Raw genomic sequence first — 26,903 nt, 5'->3', positions numbered from 1 at the left:
CAATTGCTAATAAACTCCAGGACAATTTTTTTTTTTTTAGGTAAAATTCAAGGAGTAGAGTTAGTAATAACAGAGATCAAACTAACTCCCCACATTCCAACAAATCATGTTGCCGTCAACCCTGCTTTGAGCAATTGTTTTTAAGATATATATAGCCTTTCCCATCTTTAAAACTGTGGGTTTTTCTTTTCTTTTTAAATATTCTGCCTGCCATTGTTCTGAAAATTTTTAAGACTTATAAGATGACCGTTATTATAATTTAGGCACAAAAAATAATCAAAATCCCACATTTTCGGTTGTCTTTTTTTAAAAAAAGCTTTTCGACTCTTACAGCCCTGGGACCTCTACCACCAGAAACATTACACACAACTTTTCATTCATCAAATATTTATTAAGCTTGTCAAGTCTGTATATCTCACTCCTTTTGCTACCGCTCTGTGTAATCCCAACTCCAAATACCCTAGACAGATGTTTTGTATTTGTCACATAGTATGTATGCAACAAAAATGTAACATCTATCAGTACATTTTCTTTTTACTGCTGAGTAATATTCCATTGTATGAACATACCATTTTGTTTACCCATGTTAGTTAATAGGCACTGGGGTTAACTTTTGGCTTATTATGAACAATGCTATTATAAATATTCATGCAAAAGTTTTTGTGTGGAAATTAGGTTTTCATTCCTTTTGGGTACATCCCTAGGAATGAAACTGCTGTGTCAAGAAATTCAAACTTTTTAAGGAATTGCCAAACAGTTTTCCAAAGTATCTGCCCCATTTTAAAAATATTTATTTATTTTTAGGAGAGTACAAGTCGGGGAGGGGCAGAGAGGGGACGGAGGATCTGAAGCAGGCTCTGCGCTGACAGGCTGACAGCAGCGAGCCTGATGTGGGCTCATGAACTTGAACTCATGAACTGTGAGATCATGACCTGAGCTGAAGTCAGAAGCTCAACCAACTGAACCACCCATGTGCATTTTACATTCATATCAGCAATGTTCAGAGTTCCAGTTTCTCCACATCCTCACCAACCACTAGTTACCATCTGGTTTTTAAAATATGACTATCCTAGTGGGTGTGAAGTGTTTTTAGTTTGCATTTCCTTGATGGCTCATGTTGAACATCTCTTTATGCACTTACTGGACACCTGCTTACCTTCTTTGGAGAATTGTCAATTCAGATCCTTTGCCAAATTTAAATTTGGTTATTTGACTTTCTATGATTCTGCACATGTATTTCTGTACATCCTTTCTATGATTTCTGAACAAATCATATGGCCTCTCATTTTATCAATAAACCACTATGTATGTGGATATTTTAAGTATGACTTACTATAATAAAATGAACTTAATGTAGCAATTCAGCATATATGAACATTAAAACTTAACTGTTAGGAAAAGAACACAAGCAAACCAAATCAGGACGTGAAATGTATACGGCAAACATAAAAACTGACCTTTATAATTGAATTTCATGTCATTTCAAATGTAACACCATAAAACGTAAACAGAACTTTAGGTTACTCTTCAAAATTGCCTTAAAAAAACTTCAACGCTGAAGTATGTACTGATGTACTAGAAAACATTTAATGCTCACAGTCTACTATTCTTGCAAACAAAGTTTTAAAACGTGCCAAGAACTCTTAATGCCACCTTACCTGCTTGCACTTCTGGAACGTCTGGCTGTGCTATAACTTTTTGGTGGTGTTTTGGAACGTTTCTTTTCTTTATCTTCTTTCTTTTTTTCTCTAATAGATGAACACAATTTATGAATGCATAAGAAGAGTCAGCTAATATAAATTAATATAGCATTACAAAAAGCACAATGAAATCTAATCTCATTCCTGAAAAATGAATGGTATTCTTATAGAAACAGTATGAGAATAATAGCTCAAGTGGCATATTTGTAGGAAATAAATTTTAAAAAATCCCATTTTCCTGGTATTACACATAAAACTCTCCAACAAACAAAACAGACTGTATGATGAGAAAATAATAAAGGATGATGGCCAATTTCTTGGTATATACTCTGGCAATAAACACCAATAGTTTTAATAACTGCTTCTAAGCTCTTCAAACCTCTTCTCTCAGCTGAGTACCAGTTTCCCAACCCACCATGGCTCTATGTCCTCTACTATCAAGCCAAACCCCACAATGTGCCACTGGATTTAATCGTCAACATTACCAATATTCTAAAGCACATACTCTATGTTGTTAGTTAATTTCACCATGGACCAAGCCAACCTTCTACTTTTGTTTCCTGCTACATATTCTGGGCTATTCAGTGCTATCAAAATAATTCCCATCATAATGGACTGTTGCTACAACCATACCTCAACTTCTCCAAGACTCTGGGCAAAAGGTAACCAATGTCTTTGTTGAATGACAAGTCCTTTAACCCCATAAACGTATACATACCCATCCTCAACTATTCTATAATTTTAGACATTAAAGTATCTCTTTTTTTTCCCCCCTAAGCTAATTGCCCTATGCTACAGTTTCTATTTCACTCCTTTCCTTCTCTGGTCACCCTGCTTCCTTGAGTTACCTCCTCTCTTCATTCAAGTCTTTACCATCTAGGTTTCATTACGCAAGTTTGTTTGATTGATTGCATTAAGATGACTCACTCTGTAAAATATAGTAACAAAGCCTCCTTTCCCAGTTGAGTTATATGCTCACCAAAAATAAATTCTTCTGGATACCAGTTGTCTTTATTATTGTAATTACATAACTATACAAATGGATAACAGTCTAAAATAAAAGGTCTGCTTCTAAAAATTTAGGCAAATATTATAGAAAGTGATAAGAAAAGTTGCTAAAAAAACATTGTGAAACTATGTGACAACTACAATTTGAGAAGAAAAAATTTAGTCACTTTTAAAATGTGGTAGTTCTCTTGTCACCTTAAAGGTGGCTGAAATGAAAAAACAAAAACAATGATTTGGTAGATGTTACTCAGGACTACATATTAACTTAAAAGGGTCTGGCCCTAAATGAAAAAGACTACTGAATGGATTCTTGTTTAAGTCCAAATAAAATGTTAAGGTAGGATGTTTAATGAATCCTTCAACTTTAGCCTTCTGCTGGTTCCAAATCTTGGGATGAGACACTCTAAGTATGGTTCAGCAGTTCTTAAAAAATATTTATAAGGTGCTGACAATGACATTTGTAAAGATGAATTAAGGCATGGCTGTCTACCATGAACTCTTTAGCAGACCAGAGGAATGGCTGGTAGCACTATATGCTTAGCAGGGTTGAGTGAAAAGAAGAAAATGAAAGAAGGCAGTGGGATAGCTAAGAAATTTTATTACAAAGAAATTATTATCTAGGTTTTCAGCTATAAGGAGAAGCCTCAAGTTTGCAAAAGGGCACAAGAAAACAAATGTCAGTCTCCTCAAACTTTAAAGAGTTTCTTCTCCAGTCTAGTCCTATCCCCTTTCACCACCTCTTTTGTCATTAAGTAGCACTGTATTTAAGTCTTGGAAACTCTAAAATTTGTCTTCCCACTCAATGTCAATGGTCTACTGTACCTGGTTTTTGATGTGCTCCTTGACCTTCTGCCTCTCTCTCTGGAATGAGATCTTCTCCGTCTTGGACTTTTGGATCGTCGCCTACTTCTTGACTTAGAATGTGATCTCCTTCTTGATCTGCTTCTTGATCGCCTAATAATGCAAAAAGAAAGCCAATACACGTATATAAACGTAGAAAGACTAGCTCTGTGACTGTTTCATTTAGCATCAAATGATTCAGACATATGGGTTAACCATCAATAAGTATGAGTAATTTTCTGTCAGTTGCTGATACTATTCATTTAGTCCATAAATAAAACATCTTTGATACACTAGAAATTAATACTTTTTTTTTAACACCTGGAATTTCTCACCTTACCTGTCAAAATAGTCCTCCTATGCCCTACAAGTCTGAGCCTAAAAATAGTGCTAGACAATGAAGGAAAATAGAAAGTTATCTGACTCATTTGCATCATCTTCCACAACTACACAGAATTTTATAATGTATCTTATGTGAATCCTCACTACTGCAGGTTAAATCTATGTATCTATTACCAAATACTTACATATTCTTACCATGTGCCTTACAAATACTCGTTCTCACAATAAGCTTGTTGAGTAGGTACCATTCTTATTTGCATTTTTTAAATGTAATCCACTTAACGTGTTCTTGCCATCTATGATTTCTAATTGTTCTCTGAGATATTATTTCACTTGATTTACAACTTAAGAGATATCCGAGCAATGCAGATTTATATAAAAATATGCAACTCAGCACAAACTGTCTCTTTGACTCCCATTTCCCGTCAACATGATCATTATCTCTAAGTGATCACCCCTTTCCAGTCCTGTAACAGAAGTATTTCTCTCTGTGTCCTCTCCTCCTTTACCCCCAATCCTATATACTTTCTCTTCCAGAACTTAAGCACAATTAACTTTTTGATGTTGTCAATGATCCTCCTTCTTATATTTTATCCTCTTTTACAAATAATTAAAAATAAATTGTATCATTTGCTAAAGACTTTTTTTTTTTAAGTAGGCTTCATGCCTAGCACAGAGCCCAATGTGAGGCTTGAACTCACAACCCTGAGATCAAGACCTGAGCTGAGATTCAGAGTTGGATCCTTATCGACTGAAGCACCCAGGCGCCCCAAGACTTTTGTCATTTAACTTATAGGGACCATTCAACTTGTTTCTAGGGAAAATTTCTAGTATAAACTTTTTGCATTCACTTCTTCAAGTTGTCCAGAGGATAGACACTTTAGAAATGAAAAAGATTTTTGTGTTCAAATCTCAATTATTAAGGCAGCACATCTAAAACATTCTCTGAGCCCATTGTTTGAACATGGAAAAACAACAGCACCTATATTACAAGTACTTGTCATTTAAAATGAAATTAAAAAGTTCAGCTCTGCGGCGGGGCAGGTTGCCTGGTAGCTCAGTGGGTTGTATGTCCAACTCTTGATTTTGGCTCAGGTCATGATCCCAAGGCCATGGGACTGAGCCCCGTGTTGGGCTCTGTGCTGGCATGGAGCCTGCTTGAGATTCTCTCTCTCCCCCCTCCCCTACTCACATGCTCTCTCTCTTAAGAGAAAAAAAATAAGTAAAAAAAAGGAATTCATGGGCACTTGAGTGGTTCAGTCAGTTAAGCTTATAACTTAGGCTCAGTTCATGATCTCACAGCTTGTGAGTTCAAGCCCTGCGTCAGGATCTCTGCTTAACAGCTCAGAGCCTAGAGCCTGCTTCGGATTCTGTGTGTCTCTCTCTGCCCCTTTCCTGCTTGTGCTCGCTCTCTTAAAGATAAAAATTTTAAAAAATATAAAAAATAAAATTCAGCTCAGTGCCTTAGTGTAGGTGTACGTAAGAAATACTGACTGCCTTCTTTCCTCTTATTAATGTGCTAAGATGGCTTCTTTTGTCTCATTATCTCAAACTGGTGTTTCAAAACCTATCACTAGTGTCTTACCAAATTCAAATTTTTGTAATTAAATTGTGATTTAAATTTTTGTAATTAAAAATTGTGATAAAAAATCATTTTTTTTTTTACTGTATTTGGAAACTACTATGAACAATCCTTCTCAATACATGTCTATAGCCTAGGAAATGTTCATGTAATACTTATGTACCTTTCTGTAAGCTTAATAAAAATGGAGAGTATATACATGTCTACCTTATTCAACACTCTACTCTTAACAACTACTATGTTGCCTAACTTCAGTAAAGGGAAATAATAGTATATTTTGGGTGATATGGAATACAAAATATCAGAATAATCACTTTCTTCTTGAAGGTTAAAAAAAATTCTGGAAAATAAAAATCGATGTTACTAGAATTAAGCACTACTCATCTTTTGAGGACTCTGGTTTTAAGAAAACTTAAAGCCAGAAAACTTAATGGTCAATAACCATTTAGCTAAACTGAGTTATTAACTCCTTTTTCCTGCCTTTAATGTATACAGAAAAATTACAGATGTAGAAAAAATCATAAGCACATTCTTAGTTTCTTTCTAAACAAACGTGATTAATAATACAAAATATCTTAAAAAATTCTAATAAGCAGGGGTACCACACCCATAAATTTACTAAGGTCCTGAAACAGCTATTTTTTTTTAAGAGTGATGTGCTGTAGAGCCACTTTAACACACTATCTTATATGAGCTCTTAAAAAAGAAATCAAAAATATACATAGCATATTAAAAGTTTGTTAAAAGTAACTGGTCATTTTACAGATCAACATGCTTAAGATACTACAACCCATAATAATTCTGTTATGAGGTGTTGTTTATTACAAGTGTCCAAAAACACTCTGTTCAAGGAAATACATGTTTCATTGTAAATATTTCCCACTGGTCATATTAAAATAATTCAAATTAAAATCTGAGAACGCTACTATGTAGTTTGGTATATACAGAAGAAAAAAAACTTAGGTTCTCCTTTTTACTGTAAACTAAGCTAGAATAGCATGGTCCTGGAAGATGAGGATTATAAGTAGGACCAATATTTCACGTCAGAGTAAAATTTTAGTTGATCCTGAAAAAACAAAAACGAGTTCCTCAGGTGCAGGTGAAGATGTAGTAAAGATCATTAGGCAGAAAGGAACATTATGAGCAAAAACGTGGAGGTACACAGAAAATGTGGCTCCTTGAATACTAGTGACACAGTATTGAGTACTAAATATTAAATCTAGTCCCTTAAGCAATGTTCTGTCCAATGAATGCAAAAATCACTTCTCATACTTATTAAAAGGCCAATGGCTGTTATCAAAGAAACTGTCATGACTGAGTTGTGAGCGTAACTAACTGCTTTTCCCCTGAACTATCACCTTTACCTGGAAGAATATGTCTGACAAACTATGTTCAGACTAGGTACTGGCAGACATTCTCTTGAAAAAATGAACAAAGGCTATCATTTCACGAAAAACAAACTTGTCGCTGATGACAACATCTGAACTTTCAAGAGAAAATTAAATTTTGGAACACTTGAACCCACTACAGTGAACATGACAGATTCTTTTTTTTTTTTTTTTTTAAAGTTTTTTTTTTAATTTATTTTTGGGACAGAGAGAGACAGAGCATGAATGGGGGAGGGTCAGAGAGAGGAGACACAGAATCTGAAACAGGCTCCAGGCTCCGAGCTGTCAGCACAGAGCCCGACGCGGGGCTGGAACTCACGGACCGCGAGATCATGACCTGAGCCGAAGTCGGCCGCTCAACCAACTGAGCCACCCAGGCGCCCTGAACATGACAGATTCTTAAAAGGGTTTTCAGACGAGATGTATGGTGGTTATTACCAAAAGAATAGAAAATCATTTGCAAATATTCATGCATTAGATGGGTAATCAACCTGTAGGTTGAGTGATGACCTTCCGAGTGTTAAGAGTCTAGTGAAAAATCAGAACTAGAATTCAAGCCAAAAGTTTCAAGTCTAGTGTTTTTTCCATAGTTCTAACTCTATTCAGTGCTCCAATCCCAGTACCTTCCTCCCATCCCTGGATTTTTTGGAGTTTTAAAGTACCGATCATCTATTTAGCCCATACCTTTTCTTCATGTACACATATGTGAACTCACACACTGTACTAAAGCGAAGTTACTAAAACACACTTTAACAAAGAGCTAAGTAAGTTAAAAGGTAGTAAATGAAGAAGGACGTGAGGTATAGAAATTATCTTTGTCTGTGGTACAGTGAACTACCATAAACAATCTAACCTGTGCCTAGAAGATGAGGGAGTCCTCCTCCTTCTAGAGCGCGATCTTGATCTTGAGTGCCTTCGTTTTTCTTCTTTCTTATCTACATTTTAAAAAAAGGAATCTGTATTTAGAAATCATCAAATAGGAATATTATTTCCGTTCGTGAGTTATTCTAAGAATTTATTAATTTTCAGATTTCATATACCATCCTTAAATGTTATGTGATCATTTTATCCAGGCTTTTGGTAGATACAAATTAGGCTTCTGATTTTCGGCTAGCCAAAAGTTCCTTTCACTATTTCATTTTCACCAGACTTGGAAGGCTGTGAATGTAATGTCCATTAGCAATTGATGAAAAGGATTAAACCTTCTCATTCTTTATAGAGAATCCTTTATATGAGGATCCTTTCTCATCCTCTAAGTGAGGAGTCCCTTTTTCCATTCCTAGGTTTACTTTCCCAAATATAGCCATAATTCACCCAGATTGAAATTATTTTCACGTGTTATATATTAACAACACCTCCCAACCAGCACTTAACTACAAGATACATATTTTTAATAGATTTATAATAGAAATAGAAACATTTTTAGTTCTTAGTCCATTAAGATATTCCTTCTTTCTTTACCACTTAGGCCTAAGCTCCTCTGCTAAACAATTTCCTATACAGTTATGTTAAAGTGGTTGATAAACAGGTTCAATATTTGGCCTTTGATTCCAAAAAGTCATGATTCGTTCACTGTTCTCACTATACTCCAAGATAGAACTGGGTTTTAGTAAGCAAGCTGTCTTAATCTGTTTGATCCCTCCTCTTTGCCACCAATTTTCAACTGTGTAAGTGTAGGAGACAGATCTAGAATGATTTGACTCCCATTTCCTCGATTTTAAATAGTACACATAAGCAATTCCTTTAACTTGGGACTTAAGAGAAATAAAGCTATTGCATTCTTCATACATGGTTTGTATGAAAGTGAGACTGAAGACTTCTTTCACACTTAGACCATTTCATTAATAGAATTCAATTTACTGCAAATGTCAATATTAATAACAAAATTCTTGGGGGGATTCATAAGTAAACTATTTTTAGTAATTCTAGTTACTAATTTTCAATGAACACAGAAAGTTACAGCATGATATTCTAGCTTTGTAGTCATAGATCCAGTTATGTCTACAGCTTGCCTTGTGGCCTTGGATTAATTAACAGTCTGTTGATTAAATAACTGACATAAAGCACTTGGTATTAATTTACCCAACATTATACTTATAACTATTTTCCTAATCCTGTACACATGTAAAACCTTTCATTAAGAAGAGTGAAAAATGAATAAATTGCTACTTAAAGGGGGAAAAAAATATCAGGACCAAACATCCAGTCTATATAAATAGACAATACGATAACCATTCATTTCATCTCAAAAAGACAATCTGCAAAGAATAAGGTACTATTTTTAGGTATTTGCTTTTCTTTAAACAAATGTCACAATAGAAGCATCTTTAGTAGGTTCTTTTGGTCAAATTAAAGACTAAAATCAACTGGGCTATCCCAACACAGGCAAACATAAATCTAGGCACTATTATTTCAGAATGCATCATTCTTTGAGGGATGGGGTATGGTGCTTGTCCGGCAGGATGTAGGATTGTAGGATGTTTAGTAACAATCTGACCCTCTACCCAGCAGCATGACAATTAGGTATCCCCAGGTATTCTCAAATATGTCAAGGTGACACGTCCCCTCCCCTTGCCTAGGATCACTCCATTACATGATCTTTCATCAGAATTTGGAAAATTAAAAAAAAAAAAAAAAAATGACTATAGTATTACTCAATAAATTTCCAAGCTTATGCAAGAATCAGTTTCACAAACAATCATATATTTTCAACACAAATGCCTACAATACTTTACCTGGTTCTATAGCAGCAGATATTAGGGACTGTGCTTCTCGTACTCTCTTCATGGCTTCCTCTATTTCTTTACTAGAGGTATCTGATTTCAGACTTGGTGAAACAAGACCAGCAGCTACATGATTCAACCTGAAACAGAACCAAGAATTGAGATCTGAAGGATTTTAAAATGCATAACAGTATTTCAAATAAATGTACAAATGTTTTATATATCATCATTCTAGGAAAATACTACTTGAAAAAGAGGAGAGAATTTCATAATAATTTTGGTAAAACCACGTACAATATAGTATCCTTTTCAATACTGACAATGGCATCTGCATTTTAAAGATTCAGAGACCTCTGGAATAAGAAAAAATACCTGCTTAATTTTGCTGAACACCCATTAACTTTCCATAAGCACATGTTGAGAAATGCTAGTACATGGGAATACGCAGATGCTGTAGATTTTTGATTGTAGATTAAGATTTCGATTTTTCATGATTTAAAAACTTTCTACAGCAGCAAAATTTTGCTGGGGAAGAGCATTACTTGTAAGGTTGAGGATAGACAGAAAATGAGGCAGAGGCCAATGGCACACCAAAGTTACTCATGGAATTGCTGACCAGAAAGATGGGACCTCAAGGGTTTACACACACGTGAGAAAAAAAATTAGAAACAAATGTAGGACAGTAGTAATTATTTGTGGAGAGAGGGAAATGTAAACAAGAATGGGTACACAAGAAATTTCAACAGTACTGGTTATAAGCTGGGTGGTAGGTACATGCTAAGATTTTATCTAATAAGTTTTAAGAAAAAAGGCAACTACCCTAGTCAAATGATTCTGTTCTCCCTCACTCCATGCTCTCCCACTTGCTGATAGTGAAAATTCACTAAGTAGGAAAAGCATTAAGTTCAATTTAACATAAGAAATTATCCATTAAAATACCTCAGGACTTTGCCACATATCAACTAGAGAATGTACACTTATAGCACAAAGAGAACTTGCAAAGCACCTAAGAAAAGATGTTGGCATTATGTGACATTCACTACTCTTCTGCTCTGGGATACTGTTTCCTTCACTGCTGTCTCCCTATCTACTATTCATGCCCCAGGCTCAGCCTCTCTGATCTTAATATGAAGTTCTCCTTGTAATAAGTCCCCACAGCACCTGTGTACTTCCTCTTGTTGGATGCACATACTTTTACTATATTTAAATGTCTCTCTTTCTGACTACAGTATAAATGCTATGAAGGTACAGACTTATAGCAGATACTCAGTATACATCTTTCAAAAGAATTAACTAAAGGTAACATGTAGCTCCTTTCTGGTCATCCTGGCAGAAAGTATTTACAATTGTTCAGAAAGACTCAAATTATATGAACACAAAACCCTTTACGGATGGGCTTACTTCTGAATTTTTCTCCTTGTTTCTAGAAAACAGAATTATGTATTCTACAACTTGAGATAACTTTCTAACTATCAAAAAGTAACTTCTCCAGACATTCACATACTATATCCATTATCACCAATGGAAATACAGAAAAAAATCCTTACTTGGGATCAACAGTGCTCATAAGCTTCAGCAACTGATCTGCAGCAAGAGACTGCAAAAACAAAAATATAACAGTGAGAATACATAAAATAAGTGATTGCTTTTTTTTTTTTTCAGTATGTTGAATGTCTTAGAATGCTCTGGCCAACCTCCAAAAAGTAACGTTATTTTAGGCACAATCAATGGTAACCAACAGAAATATAATGTCAGTGAAACATGTCACATTAAGTTGAGCTGCTTTACCAAGTTAAATATGAATATCATAATGCTGAACAGTCTAGGTTTTATAAAACAATTACTTCCTGCTTATTTTAAGACTCTGAGGAGGTAACATTTCAAAGAAAAATGTAAAACAGAACTCCAAGTGCTTAGGCAGTGTAATGCAAGATTGCCACAATATAAGGACTTGAGAAAAAAGTTTAGCCAAATTAAAGTGAGAGAAAACAAACTTTCCAAAGGAGTAGATAACAAGAACATGAATTATGAATCTATGTTCCCATCCTTTCATGACTATTTACTCTGACTCCGTAACATAATGATGTACTGGCTTCTTGTGAAACTACTCTGAACTATATAAAACGAGAAATTCTCTAATGGTTAAGCGGCTATTAGTGCAGTAACCTTTTAAACCTTTCATTCACAAGTTTATATAAAAGACAGTAATACTATACTACAGCAATCAGTTTTTTCCTGTTCTGGAAATGCAAACATAACAGTTAGTGGAACAAATTCTTTAATTATAAAAATGAGCTCAAAATTGGAAGGCTTTTAAGTTGTACCTGCGAGTTCAAGTTTGCTCCAGGAAGCCCAAGTGCAGCAAGGGCAGGATCAAGAGTAGGAGCTCCCAAAGCAGCCAGTGGAACAGCGCCAATCTGTAAAATTTCAAATTTTATTTATTTAAAATTTAATTTTTGTATCTTATGCGAGGGGTCAACTTTTTCCCCCCTCTTTTAAAGGACAATGTAGTAACTAATTGAAGTCCGTAGCTATGTGGGCTCTGTTGCAACTACTCAGCTATGCCACTGAAGCTTCAAAACAAAGATAATACTAAACAAATGGGCATGGTTGTGTTCCAATAAAAATTAACAAAAATGGGGGCCTTGCCCAAAGGCTGTAGTTTGCCTACCCCCACAATATACAGTAGCCTCAATTTTCACTTATTACGGCACATTTATCCCTATGGCCAGAAGTTAGAAGAGTATTTTAAAAAATGTAATATATTCTTGTGCTAACAATTCTAAATATTTACTGCTTCTCAGCTCCAAATCCACTGTCCTTGCCCTGTTTTGTGATAATGGAAGTAGCACGCTTATAAATATTTCTCTCTTGACATCTGGCATGATGTTAAGCTTTACCTGTAGGGGGACCTAGAAAGACACTGTGGAAGGGGTTTCTCTTCCTAGTTCCTATGTCCCCTGTCTGATTGTCACTGCAGGGGGATGCCCAGTGGTTGGTTTTCATCTTTTTAGTGAGTTTTGGTGCCATCTTCTTGGGCACCTTCTTATAAGTTCTGTGGGCACCCCAGAGAATTTCTGTGCTATGCATCCTTTCTGAAAGAGGTGTGAAACTTAGCCTTAAGAGAGAAGAAGAATACCCTCAACTAATGTGTTTGCGTTCTTTCTTCCTCAGCTCTAGAAGTAACGGTTGCTTCTTAAACCTGTGGTTACTGTATTCATTGGGGTTGCACTAAGTAATCTCCTGTTACTAGTAACTCTTTATATTAAACTTCTCCTATTCAAATTACTATGTGCTTTTCTCTCTTGCCTGACATGATTCTAATCAATAATAGATGCAAACCACGCAAAGTCCTGTAGCTCTACAGGCAGTATGACTTTCTTTGTAAGAACTGTGCAAAAAGCTCTCCTAGCTTCTAGTAATATTTAATAAATAAAAGGTACCAAACTGTCTGTACTTTAACTGTTTACAGAGAACAATTAAAATATAGCTACTATTACTATAAAAGTACCTGCCTTAGTTATTACCAGATTTTATATATCGAAGATATCTACCTACAAGTTACCCAGATCCTCATTTTGTAAGTAAAAATTAGGAGCTAAGTGACAACGTCATATTCAAAAAGATGGGAATTCCTAATGTCATCCTTTTCTGGTACCATACCAGTCACTTAATAGTTAACTGAACTCTTTAGACAGGTAAAATAACAGAAAAAATGCTATTATTTATAAAATTCTAGTTGAAGCTCGCTGTTCACTATTACCTGTGAAACCACTCACTGACCAGTTATAATCTCTGAATAAGGACACATGCAATTTGAAGTGCTTTCAGTCCTAAAATGAGATACTTCTTACAGTATCCAATCACGATGAGAAACATTACCTACCAAAAATTTTCTCCAACTTTATTTCATCTTCCCCATGTTAAAAATCTCCATCAAGAATTCATCTTTATTTCAAGCCATGTACTTAATTCAAACCCCATAAGAGTAAAGATCAAAAGGGCACTGAGAAAGAAAAAAATAGTCTGAATTTCACCTTTCCTTCTGGGTCCAAATGAACATACTATTTTTAATAGCATGTTCAACAGAAGTCTTATGCCTCATGAGGTTCCCCCCCCACCCCCAACTGTTCCTTATGAATTATTCTGAGAGTGGCAAAACCAAATATAACAGATTTGTGATTTTCAGAATGTTCTTAAAATGTAAATTTTCAAGATGTTCTCCCTAGTATCTACGATTACATTATAGGCTTTACAATACTGTGCACTGATCGTAACAGCACTTAAAAAGCTCAAATACGATTAGGTTTATCCACAATTCTGTGTTCCTTTCTATCCTTTAAGAATTCAATGAAACTAGTACCTGGGTAAGTGGGTTAGGGGTAGGCAGGAGTCCACCACCAGGCAGAAGACCTGCCACTGCATTAGCTGGTGCCAACAGAGACAAAGCCTTAGTCTCATCAGGAATAACTCCTGCAGAGAAACATCCTTGCATTAGAACACACTCTTTTGCAAGACAGAAAACACACAAAAACACCCAGAAAATGTCTCCCTGATACACCACCTGAGTTTGTTGAAAAGTACTTATGTTCGCTAAAATATAAAGCTTGACTTCTATGATTATTTATCATTAATTTTATGTCAGAATGAAACTTCAATGTGTGAAAATTTGTTTCCTTTTTCTCTACAAATGGTTAAGTTTCTAGAGTAAAAAAAAAATAGCACAATACACACTACTTTTTTGTTAACACTGCCAAGATTTCATCACCTGTACTCGATTTTTAAGTCATGAACCAAACGTAAGCAAGCACAGTCGGTTCTCCAGGGGTGTGCTCTCAACTTTCAAAAGCTGTTTTATGAACAACGACTCGTGTCGGCTGCTTCACTATAAAGCACACAGAAAAATCAAGATACACAAGACAAAAAAAGTTTGATTTAGGGGTTAATAATATGGTACAGTTACTATGATTTTCTTTTACACCTACCATACAAATTTTGTAAAAATTAAGAGAAGAAAAGTATGTAAAGGAAATATTCTGTTGGAATCAAGCGTAGGGCTTTTGCTGACTCATGAAAATGAATATGAATGTTTCTGAAGGTCTCTGAATACACACAGGATGTGTGTGAAAGTGAGTAAGAGAGAGAGAGAATAGGTAAAACAACATGGCACATTCCTTACCTGTATAGTAAAATGCTTTATGTTCCAACATGTGCCATGCTAACCATACCAAAAATGCTGCTACATGAGTGTCAGTTCAAAAGCTAACTTAGCCAAACTCCTAAAGCCAAAAACAACATGTATGTCTGTTTTTAAAGCCTAATCTGTGTATTCAGATAAAATCTAAGGGTCCTAAGACAAATATTTATGTAGACAATTTAAATTCTATCCAACAGCAAAAGCCCTATACAGATGGATTAATCTGTTAATGTGCCCAAGCCCCCAAAATGAGAGTTCAATAATACAATTAAACTACATATTTGCAAATACCAGTAGTATTTCTGTAATACATATTAAGAAACTGCATCTCATCATAAAACATACAATATGTACAGGGCACTTAAGAGAAACTGGATAAGCTGCAGAAGAAAACTGTTGGGTGGTATTTTCAGCAGGGCCTGGTATATAGTTCAGGCTGAACCAGGGAAAAGAACTGTAAAACACAACAACAAAAAAGAAAAACCACTGTTAAATAAAGGTAATGGTTCCTTCCACCTATACTGAGAAGTGCCGATAATATAAACAAATGTATACTACACAGCACTGTTATCTTGCTTGTGTCAGAGCTGTCATCAATTTAGATACCAAGAGTTATGGAGGGGTGGGGGGAGAAGATCATTTAGATATAGGGCATTAATGCATCAATATTAACAAACCTACAAAGATTATGGGATAATTTTGCATGCAAAATTATGTCTCAAGAGGATAATATTAAGTATCAACATCTTACTCAAATTAGTGCATTTGCAACATACTTCTGGCAAACTAACATCCTCTTGAATATATTGTGAGACACCTGATAGAAGATCTGCATCCATTAAAAAAAAAGTCATGCATCTGATCCTCTGATTTAAAAAAGACTATTTAAAAATAAAACTACAATTTAAAAATAGCAATGAGGCCCCTCACCAGTTAATTTTCATGCGTCAAGAGTATTTTTTTTACTGCTGCTTTGATAGAACCATGAAATACTGCATGAATGTGTAGAAATGAAAGAAAAAGAAACAGACAAAAGAAACAAACATTAACCAAGGAACCTAAATAACCCCCAAATCCATTACTATTAAGAGTTCCTTCCATATCCAGCTATCTCAGTTTTTACCAATTAAGACTATTCCTTACCGTAGACTTTGTGTCTATTGTTTTGAAACACTGACCAAGAGCCAACACCAAAGTGTAAGAGCTAAAACTAGGGTGAATGGTGACAAAGGGATTGAGTACATCAGTTATTTAACGGTGGCAACATTAATACAGCATATCATACCAAGAATTAAATACACCAAAAACAGATACTGGAACTAAATACTTCTGTAATTCTATATACACTCCTAAACATTTCATTTTCATAACAGACACTAGAAAGTTTACTATGGCCTAACAATATTTAAGAAAGCCAGTTATATGATATACTGTATTATGTTCAGGACTTGGGAACTATGATACTTAGACAGTAAGAATTCTTTAAATTTAAAGCCTAACTATAGTTTTGCACATTACTCACATGATTTGAACCTTGTTTCAAAAACTGCATTTTACTTATCCTAAATCTGAATTCTGGAAATTTTCTCTTGGTGTTAAGTCTTACCCTACAACAGGCACACTGATATAAGAGAAATTGCTTAATCAAAACACACTAAACTCAAACGTTTATCAGCACATATATAATTTAAAACCTTAAAATAGGGTTCACACACTTTAATATCATGGAGATAGATGTACTATTATTACATAACATGCCTTAATCCATCTAAGAATGCAATTTGATTTCTTTAGAAAACCACAAAGGCAATTCTTCTAAATTTTAAGGACTAGACAGTTCACAACTTTTACAAGGTATGGTGTAAATGTTCACACTGGTATTCAAGATCTAAGATAGCATCTAAAGTTAACAATATCAAGATTCTGCTTCCACTGACCAGTTCATTAAGGGGAAAGCATTTAAATTCTGGTCAGTATATATGTTAAATTATTAGCCTAAAATCCAGTAATTTTATCATATTTCAGTGATTTCTTTGATCAAAATTTATAGTAACAAAAAGCAAATAAAGTAGCAGTACATTGGGAACAAACTAATTATAAAAGGTCTCAGAAAATTTTACAAAATGGAATTAAAATAGTGCTGTCTTGTCACAGTGGCTTTTTTAGATCCAAAAACCCTGCTCATTATTTTTCTGTCAAATTACGTTAACAGCCTAAAATGTAAAAAGAGAGAAAATGTAGTTAACAAATGGTTACACCAGGAAAACACTTGGGGGACTTGAGTGCTTGCTGGCCTTTAGTTAATGTCTAGAATCCCCTGTAGCTGCAGAGGACCCACTGTTTTTCAGTCATCTGGAAGAGTTTTGCATTTGCCTTCTCCACTACAAAAATCACACACACAAATAACAGAGAGAAGAATTTATTATTTAGAGATATCTAGAAAATATAGCAAGAATGAACAAGAAAATCTGGCATAAAAACAATTCACCCAGTGCCCAGCTGGCACCTAAGCTATAGGAAATCTTCAACTTTCATAAAAACCAAAATCATTGCAACCCTTGGTATACTGGAATTCAATGTGGGATTTTTTTTTTTTTAAGTTATCTGTGAGAAGAAGTACTACATAAATAATACTAACCTAGTCATATTCAAAACAGAAATAACATCATGCATTTATTTGAAGGTTTCTACATAAATGTGCATGGAGTGAACCATTCACCTTCAGGACTTTTTCATAAAACTCAACATTAACTAAGTAGATATATCTTAAGGAATTACAATAGGGATATGGTTTTAATGAACTTAAAATGTTTTAAAAGAATGCAAAAAGTTAAATATCTTATAAAAACAGGCCTGATTTCTAATTTTTAGAATTAAAAAAATCTGCAAGTAAAAATATAGACTGCAGTATAACAAGGGTTTCAAAATGTTAAAAGCTTAAATTTCTAACATGCTACTAACGCTCACTCTACAACTATACTGAGGTAGATGGTCATCATAGGATGCCCTCATAGGTAGTTAAACAAAGCACAAACCTTCTGCATATGGTACGACTATCAAAGCTCTGTCAACGAATACAGTGTTTGTCAGATGCTGTGCCACAACTGCTGAATCCGGATCATGGAACTTAACAAAGCAGACACGGGAAGAGACTGGCAAAGGTGAATCACTAAAAAATAAGCAAATAACATAAAAAAAGAGAAAAAGAATATAAGCTAAAACACAAATGTATGACTCACAAACATTCCAAAAGTAAAATAGGCAGATAAAAATACATACCACCGTATGTATTACTTTATTTAACCACTTCAAAAGAAAATGACGTTTCAAATAAGGTACCGCCCACTGAGCTCCTAGCAAATTGCATGTAGAGAAAAACAATCACTATTTAAATTTACAGTGTGTCAAGTTAAAAAACAGTTTGTAACTATAATCTCAAGAGTCTGAGCAGACCACAAAACTGTCAACATTCTTTTCCATTAATACCATACCACCCACTTTTTAATTACAGGTAAAAATAATTACTTTTGGTTTAGAAAAATTTTCATTACTGGTAACTTTTCAGAGTAAAAAACACAAAAAAATTTCCACTTCAGGGATAAAAGAATATTGCAAGAAGGTACATCTTTTTGACAATCAAGCAGTTTCTTGACCTGACTACTAAATGCTGTCTTCTTTCACCTACAGCATGTTAAAACTCCTAGGCATTATAAATAATTAAGGCTGCCTTACTCAGACCACCTTCAGAAAAACACACAAAAAATGTGTACACTTCTACAGTACTCCAACGCCAAGTATTACACAAATAATTCAAAAATTCCCTCAGTTAATTGTTTTTATAGGTGTAACAAGTGAAGTGCAATTTATGGCAGGGTAACAAAGATTAGAGGAGGATTTTTCTCTTAACCCCACACCAAAAGTTATTTGAGAACCAATGCCCTAAAGCAGTAGTAATCACCAGTGGGGTAAAACACAACAAAACAAAACAACCCAGGTTCCCCACTCTACACAAATTAAATCAAGATCTTTTTATTTTTTTATTTAAAAAAAAAAAAATTTTTTTTAACGTTTATTTATTTTTGAGACAGAGAGAGACAGAGCATGAACAGGGGAGGGGCAGAGAGAGAGGGAGACACAGAATCTGAAACAGGCTCCAGGCTCTGAGCTGTCAGCACAGAGCCCGACGCGGGGCCTGAACTCACGGACCGTGAGATCATGACCTGAGCCGAAGTTGGCCACTTAACCGACTGAGCCACCCAGGCGCCCCTAAATCAAGATCTTTGAAGTATTGAATGCCTCCTCCTTCTTTAATTCTCCGTGACGATTTTAACATGCACCCAGAGTAAAGCACGACTGCTTTATTATAACAGCCAATTGCATTTTAAGACTCAATAATGAAAAAGTAAATCCTAAAATATATTGGAATGCTACTAGAATGGGGCTTGCTGCTAACTTTTCTAGTAAATTAGATTTTCGTGTGTACATAAAAATGTAATTACATCAGATTTGGCTACACTAGGTATTTCAGATAAGCATTTGTTGTGGCAAGGATTTTCCTCATAATTTAAGCACTAACATGAAGATATAATAGCTCAAGAACTCAAACCCATTAGAACTTTTAATGTTTCCTGAAAGGCACTGCCCATATACTAAGCACATACCCAAATTTAGGTTCAAAGCACAGCTGATAAGGTACATCCAAAGGGAATTTAAGCTATCTTATTACAGAAGCTTAATGCCAAATGTTTTTGAAAGGATACAGTGTTTTATCTTTTTAATGTGAAGCACTACTGGTCTATAATTTAACAATGCTGCACCCATAGTAGTGGAAAGAATGTCCTTTCAACAATTTTAGAAATAGCATCACTTTTAGAAAGTGTATCACTTTGTATTTCTTACATATCCACCTTTTTAGCACAAAATTAAAAAGTTCTTTAAATTACGCTATCATTTCATTCTTAACACCTACCACGATGGCTTGGGAAGTAGTAGACACTTAAATTGCTGGAAAAGTGATCTCTACTATTTCTCTGACACTGTCATCTGACTAAAGGAGAAAATGACTATACAATAAGCTGTTAAAAAACATCAACCCAGTGAACAGTTCTTTTTATAAGAAAATTAGGAAATACTGCCTACGTGTTCACAGTGTATTTCCATTAATTCAGCAATTAAAATGCTTCGTATTTTTTCTATCCATTCATGTCATTGCAATATTACAGCTATTGCTTGCAGCTATTATTTAGCTATATCAAACCTGTAAGTGGTGGGAAGCTAAAAACATGAATAATTAAATACTATGGAAAAGACAGTCACAGTAAGACAACACAGAAGGGCAAATAATTCATCTCCCCCCCCTTCAAAAGATCTTTTTTAAAACCATTACTATTTGGACCCACGGGTACACTTTTCTATGTTCACTTAGAATTTATTAATAAAAGACACATACTAATAAGATAGCATGTTAGTTTCAGACTGATGCCTGAAATTAATTTTTTTAAATTCTTTTTATGTTTGAGACAAAAAGAGAGAGAGCATGTGTGTTGCATGAGCAGGGAAGGGGCAGAGAGACAGACACAGAATCTGAAGTGGGCTCCAGGGTCTGAGCTGCCAGCAGAGCCCGACGCAGAGCTTGAACTCACGTGATGACGTGAGCCAACACTTAACTGACTGAGCCACCTAGGCGCCCCTGAAATTAATTTTCATACCTTAGAATTTTGTGCAAGTACCACTTCCAAAAATATAATCGTGTAAGAATTAATATAGATGAAGCAGGGCTGTTGGAAAGAACTGAGAAGCAAGATAGGAAAAATTGAGCCCTGTATGATGCTTTTGCCTTTAGGTACAGAGTGGTAGTATTTTTCCACTGTTTTTTAAAGTGTCCTCTAAGGGTTGTTTCCAAATCTTTTGGGATGCACAAAGAAAATTCAGATTTCTGTTTTTCATCAAGCCTAATGAATCTGAGAATCCCTTTTGTAGGAGGGCTTTGATTCATAAGATCCACTGTTAATATACATGCCAACTAAAGTATGATAACTAGTTTAGGCCACCGATAACACTTTTTCAACTCCCACTTTAATACTGTTAACCAAACCATTTCTGGGTGGAAAATTTTGAGCATACAATCATAAACAAAGGCATCTCTTAGGCTCCCAAAACGACAGGTCAGTGACAATGTTAACATTCACCTGAAAATATGACTCTCTTGCCCTAATATGCCCTCTCCTTGTGTCCTTATTTAGTTACAAAGAAATACAGTAAAATGTTGCATTCAATTAAAAAAAAAAGTTTTTAAAGATAACGTTACGAAACTATTCTCTTGCTTATACTTATTACCCCTGATATACTTATTTTTGGTGCTCATTTCCACAGCACATATACTAAAATTGGAATGATAGAAGATTAGCATAGCCCCTGTGCAATAACACTCAAATTCATGACATGTACCATACTTTTAATTTTTTCTAATATATTTTTTGTTACAAGGTTTGTAAACTTTTCCTCAGAAATTTAATGTATTATGGTTTTTTTTTTGCTGTGAAAGAAAACTAATTTTATTTTTGTTCTCCAGTTGGGATAAGCAAATGAGTTCCATGTGAGTTTGTGAATAGTGAATTAACTTTCAGCGACTTGAAGTATCAAATATATACTACATCAGAGTCTGCTATAGTTATGGAGCTGGGTCTACTTGGCTATGCCTTCACTTGAAAATAAAGTCTTTTGGTAACTATAGAAAAATAATCTATTTTTGGTTATTTAAGTTACTGATGTGAACCTTCAACTTAATGTGTAACTTTGACACATGCTTCCCTGGGATCATTAACCCAATGAACTCTCTGGTTATATTCTCCATTCTGAAATACACTAAAACCACACATTTAAAGAATACCTACTAACTGTAAAAGAATGATTCCACTCATAAGTTGCTTGGCTAAATAATGGAAATCCTTATCAAGCAAAGCAGTGAAGGACAATCACAACACTGGGGTTGAAATGCTAGTTCTGACACTGGTAAAGTAGTTTGGGAGTGCAAAACAAACTATGTGAATTTCAGTTCACTCTTCGTAAAACAGGCTCAGATAAAATAGGAAAGCATCTAGCATATACTAGACATTCAGACAATGTTGAGTTTCCAATATGCAATTTAGGAACAAACAGAATCAAATTAACTATTTTCCTTTAAAAGAGAGTGAGAGAACACCGACAGAAGCTTCTCAAATAGCAGTATGGCTGTCATACCAAAGAAAGGGTTAGAATATTATTTTTTTATGAAACATTATTATCACTGGGTAAAATTATAGGCCGGTGATTTTCTTAAAAGAACCAAGAGGGGGACTCAATAATGAAACAAAGGGAGAAACCTTCTTGAGGAGATTGTCCCTGAAATGTCTGGCATAATCCCAGGTCCTAGAATCTCCCTAGCCCCTGCCAATAGGCATTTATAAATCAGCATGTCAGCAGTGGTGGGTTAGGGCTGTCATGCTCCCCAGGTGATGCTGGTGACACAAGAGGCCACATATTCTAAAAGAGGGAGGAAGCTAAACCTAACCTGTCAGTTGGTAATTAGGGCTTTAGAGAAAAACAAAGCAGTTAAGTTGAACAGAGAAAGCAGGAAGCAGCAGTGTTTTATTTCTATACAGGGTGATCAGGGAAAGTTTCTCTGATTAGGTGACATCTGAGTAACAAAAGGAAATAAGCATGTCATAGGTATACCTCTAGGTGAAAAGAATTCAAGGTGAATATAAATGCCTTTTGAGGAAAACAGAAAATACATTTACCTCCTTAAAAAAGTGGCAAATGTGTTTACAATAGATTTTATATATTCTGAACCATTCAATATTATTCTCTAAGTAAAAAAGTAGAGTTTTTGAATATTTTGGAATGATGAACCTTTCTGGAGTTCTATGTCAGATTCCATACCACATTATCCCTGGCAAGCTACCGCCGAAAACTGTAGTAAGCTTACAGAAACTGTCCATAAAGTATTTCCAAATTATGCAGGTCAGATTAGCAACTGAGACTTACGTTAACAACATTAAATCAACATAAGTAGGAATCTACATCCATACTATTCAAATCACGAAGGCCACTAAGGTAATATTAGCATCTACTACATTGTAACCTTACAGTTTCAGATGAGAAAATTATATGTAGAAATATATATGAAGGGATCAAAGAGCAAAAATGTGTCAATATTTATCTGCTCTCTTCCCAAAACAGGGAAAAGAGTTCTTAATGCACAGCACTCCAGATCATGTTATCTGATGCACATCAGTTATTCTGTTTCTGATGGAACTACTCCTTTGATAATAAAGCAAAGAAGTCAGACTCTGGTCCATCATGATTCTAAGATGTTGATCATTCATTAGGTAAAAGAGGAACCAGTAAACAGCCAATACCTCTGTCATCTGTTTATAAACGCATCATAAGAACAGCATTTTCAAAACTAACAAAACATTCTAAAGTCAGCAACTGTAACGATATTCTTAATAACTTGTCAGACTGGAAAGAATTATTTCATAATCAATCCAGTATGTCAAATACTTCAAGAAATAACATGATTACAAAAATCACATCTGTCATTCTCATTTTCTGCCTTTTTACTGTTTATTAATTTCACTAACAACTTGATAAATGGTATGTCATGGGAAAATGGAATAAAATATTTTTGTATGCTCATATTATTAAAGCTATTTGCCCTCCATTACCAAAGGCAGTCAAGTTTCCATTCAAAATAACAAAATGTTCCCCGAATTCTACACTTTGTGAAAATCAAGCATCTCTCTGCATGAATATTTCCCGAAAATTAAACACACCAATCTGAAAACACTAAGAAATCATTTGAAAATATTTTAAGCAGAAAGTGATGAAACATGCAAAATACTTAATACTGCAGTATAGTCAACCTGTTATTTTAGAGTAAAAATGTACTTAATGATTTATTACAGCCACAACAGTGGATTCCTTGAGGATTCCAATTTCCTGTTTAGTACTTAAGTGACATCATAAAACTCTCAATGTACAGCGGGTACCCTGCGTTCATTAGACAGTAATATTTGAATTTTCACTCTTCACAAAGAGCACACCATTTTATTTCAAATGTTGGTTCTAGTATTTATCACGTAGCTTACTTCATAGCTTTATTTTTTCTTTGCAATCAATCCACTCATTTAATATTTTCGCAATGAGACAACAGAATAAAAACAAAAAGCCATCAATCGAAATTCAAAAATTTAACATTCTATTAAATTCCTCTCAAGAACAATTGTGAAACATAAAGGTGTACGTTTTTTAAACAAAAGAAAACCTTACGTTCCGGCTATAACCCATTTTTGTCATTAAAAAAATTAAGTATTAAGGCTCACTGAATTGTCAAAGAATATTAACTCAAATATATTCACTGCGCCAGAATCAGTTAACGGCAATACATAACAGTTAAGTGAACTGACAACAAACTTCATTATTAACATAGGAATGAATAATTTTGTTACTTTTCAAAGAACTCAAACATCTGACTTAAAAAAAAAAAAAAACAACTATATACAAAATTCATAAAATTTAGTTTGCCTTCCTCTATGCTCAAAGAACGACCACGTTGGCACAATTTAAGAAAAAACCCCAAATCCTGAGATTTTAAAAGGCTGTGCCTCTTTAATCCCCAAAACACTGTCTTCGCTTCTTTGCGTTAAGCCTAATACGCAGTTTCTTTCACAAGTAAATCAACAGCCTGCCTCAACTAAAGCAACCTGGTCCAAGGGAGCGTCGACAAGGGCCTAGGAAATGGTGTAGTTAGGCCCCGAACGGGGAGGAGTTAGTAAAAACGGTGATGGTGGACGATACTCACTCTGGCGGGAAGAGGCGCAGTTCGTCGATCTTGCCTAGGAAACCGAAGAGGGTCCGCATCTGCTCAGAGCTAGCGCTCGGGGAGACATTAGTCACCTGGATTACCTCGGTGCCGCCGCCTCCGCCGCCACCGCCGCCGCCACCGGGCCCGCCGCTGGGGCCCGGGCCCGCAGTACTGGGGACGACGGTAGTGTTGCTCATGGCGCTGCTCGCGTTCTCGCTCCTGCTTTAACACATCAAACACACAACAAACAGTGAGAGGGAGGGGGAAGAGGAACCGGTTCGCCGGAGAGGAGACAGACGTGTGTCCGATGTTACAGCCGCCGCTGCCACCGCCGCCGTTCCTCCACCCCGCCGCTTGTCGGGGGTGGGGGGGGGGAGGGCGAGAGCGCGCGAGTTCGAGACCACGAGAAAACAAACGGCCGCCCCCACCTCGCTTTCCAACCACCTCACTCGCGGGCCCGAGCTCCCCACAATGCCTTGCGGCGCAAGGGCGCGTCACCGTCGACCCCGCCTCGCGCAGGCCTAGCAAGCCTCGTCCGCAGCCAGAAAAATGCGAGGCACCGCGGTCTAATGGAGGTCGTCATCCCTCTTCGCTACCCCCACCTTTTTTTTTTTCTTTTTAAGAAAGAAGCGGAAGGCATTAACTTTAAAAAATAACCATTCACTCCTCTGCAAAAAACTGCACACCTTAGCAACTATTCTTATTAGAAATGACCACGATATTTATTTCTTCACACAGAAGAGCTACAGATCTGTCCAGTTAACTACGGAAATTTCCTCGCTAGTTACCAAATTTTCCTCCCCATCACTATACAGTTATAAACCTTTACATACATTTTGGAAACATTACATTTTTAACCAATTTGCGTTGCCACTAAAACCTTGAAAAGAGATTTCAGTGTTTTACTTTAGCGCTTAACACACATTTTATTTCACAAGTTGACTTTTTAAAAGCACACTTTATAGTACCTAAATATATTCTAGTATATGATCTGAAATTTCTACAGAAAAACTTGATTTACATACATATTATCTTGCTTAAAATAATTTTGAAGCTTTGACGATGAAAAATTGTCTAATTTTTCAACCTCATCTGAACTACTCACCCATTTTATCCAAACACGTGCAGTTCCCCAAACCTGACAAAATCTTTCATTTCACTGTGCCTTTATACAAATTATTAATGCCTTCCCTCATTTTATCTGCCATCCTCTGTGGGGCCTTCCTTCCCTCACACAACTTCTGCAAGCTGACTTAGGGCTTCCTCTTCTCAGCTGGACAACAGAGGATACATATACTGTATTTGTTATGTTGACATGTATCTCCTCCCAAAGCCTTTGAGTTTTCTGAGTCCGTTTAAGACTCAGGGAAATGTCTGTCACATAGTGAATGTCCAATAAATGTATTAAACACATGAATAAATATGCCTTAATGACAGAGCCATTTACTCTAAGATGATTGTTAAATATTTTACTTGCCCCTAAATATTTTTGGAGGCTAACACCTGAAGCTAAAACCTGAGGTCTTACAGGATATTTTTGTTCGTTAATACATCTATGCAATAAAGAAGTCAAGAGTGTGATTTGTGAGAGATTAGAACACAAAGTTATTGAGATTTGGATGCAGAGGCAATTAGCTAGGTTTATGCACTAAGTCCCTTCTAGTTCTTATAAAAACAAGGGATAGGTTGGTTGCATGTAAGCCTCAGTAAAATTACAAATTACAACTAATGGCATGTCACTCATTGGCGTGTACTTGTGAATATAAAAAATGTCTGATAATTTATTTTCTCACTTTGAAGCTAACACATGTAACTGCCAATTACAGACTCTTAATTTGTTAAAGTTAATTTGTATCAGGACACACAAAACTGAGGCTGCTCTAGTGGCCTGGCCCAAGTCATAAATCTAAACCTAAGTCAGCCTGCACCTACGGGAAACACCTACCTCAAGAAACCTAATTTACACCAATCACAATCTTCTAACTCAGCTTTTAGTTAACTTATCTTATCTAGAAAACATGGCCTGCTAGCTTTATAAGAAAATCCCTCAACCTTCTGGCCAATCATGTCCTATTTCTGTGCTGCTTCTCCTAATCTTCTCTAGAACACGCTCTTGTCCAAAATCTTTTGGGAAGGGTGTTTAACAGTTTGTGAGGCACCGTAATCCCCTAATCCATGGATTGTCTTCCCTGGAATAAAGGACATCAAACTCATTACCAAATTGTTTTTTGCTTTGTTTTGTCATATGAAAAGTTCAACACTTACTAGAAGTACCT

At 35.6% G+C, this 26,903-nt stretch overlaps 1 protein-coding gene, 1 long non-coding RNA gene and 1 pseudogene across 5 annotated transcripts in view; 1 reads left to right on the top strand and 2 right to left on the bottom strand.

Annotated features, from left to right (window-relative positions):
- SRSF11 (serine and arginine rich splicing factor 11) overlaps window positions 1-26,903 on the bottom strand; it is a 43,733-nt gene that overhangs the window by 3,105 nt on the left and 13,725 nt on the right. For 2 of the 4 annotated variants that reach the window (XM_042952140.1, XM_042952137.1), the window contains 9 exons: window positions 24,625-24,849; window positions 17,816-17,949; window positions 13,947-14,056; window positions 11,908-12,000; window positions 11,131-11,180; window positions 9,596-9,723; window positions 7,714-7,795; window positions 3,531-3,662; window positions 1,659-1,748 (listed from right to left, as the gene is read on the bottom strand). In XM_042952140.1, the coding sequence (XP_042808074.1) occupies window positions 1,659-1,748; window positions 3,531-3,662; window positions 7,714-7,795; window positions 9,596-9,723; window positions 11,131-11,180; window positions 11,908-12,000; window positions 13,947-14,056; window positions 17,816-17,949; window positions 24,625-24,824 (1,019 nt within the window). In that variant the 5' untranslated portion in view covers window positions 24,825-24,849. Of the gene's footprint in view, window positions 1-1,658; window positions 1,749-3,530; window positions 3,663-7,713; window positions 7,796-9,595; window positions 9,724-11,130; window positions 11,181-11,907; window positions 12,001-13,946; window positions 14,057-17,815; window positions 17,950-24,624; window positions 24,850-25,055; window positions 25,107-26,903 lie in introns of those variants that run through there. The other 2 variants (XM_042952139.1, XM_042952138.1) reach the window with 2 other exon arrangements.
- LOC122227557 lies at window positions 15,181-17,809 on the bottom strand. Its single transcript, XR_006206118.1, has 2 exons — window positions 15,711-17,809; window positions 15,181-15,234 (listed from the first exon to the last, which is right to left on the bottom strand). It is a non-coding gene; the product is annotated as an uncharacterized LOC122227557 (long non-coding RNA).
- Window positions 21,137-21,236, top strand: LOC122228985 (annotated as a pseudogene).

This window comes from Panthera leo, chromosome C1 (genome assembly GCF_018350215.1).
Source record: "Panthera leo isolate Ple1 chromosome C1, P.leo_Ple1_pat1.1, whole genome shotgun sequence".
In the NCBI taxonomy this organism is placed as follows: Eukaryota; Metazoa; Chordata; class Mammalia; order Carnivora; family Felidae; genus Panthera; species Panthera leo.
The sequence above is the reverse complement of the archived record's forward strand: the minus strand, read 5'-3'. Positions and strand labels throughout refer to the sequence as shown.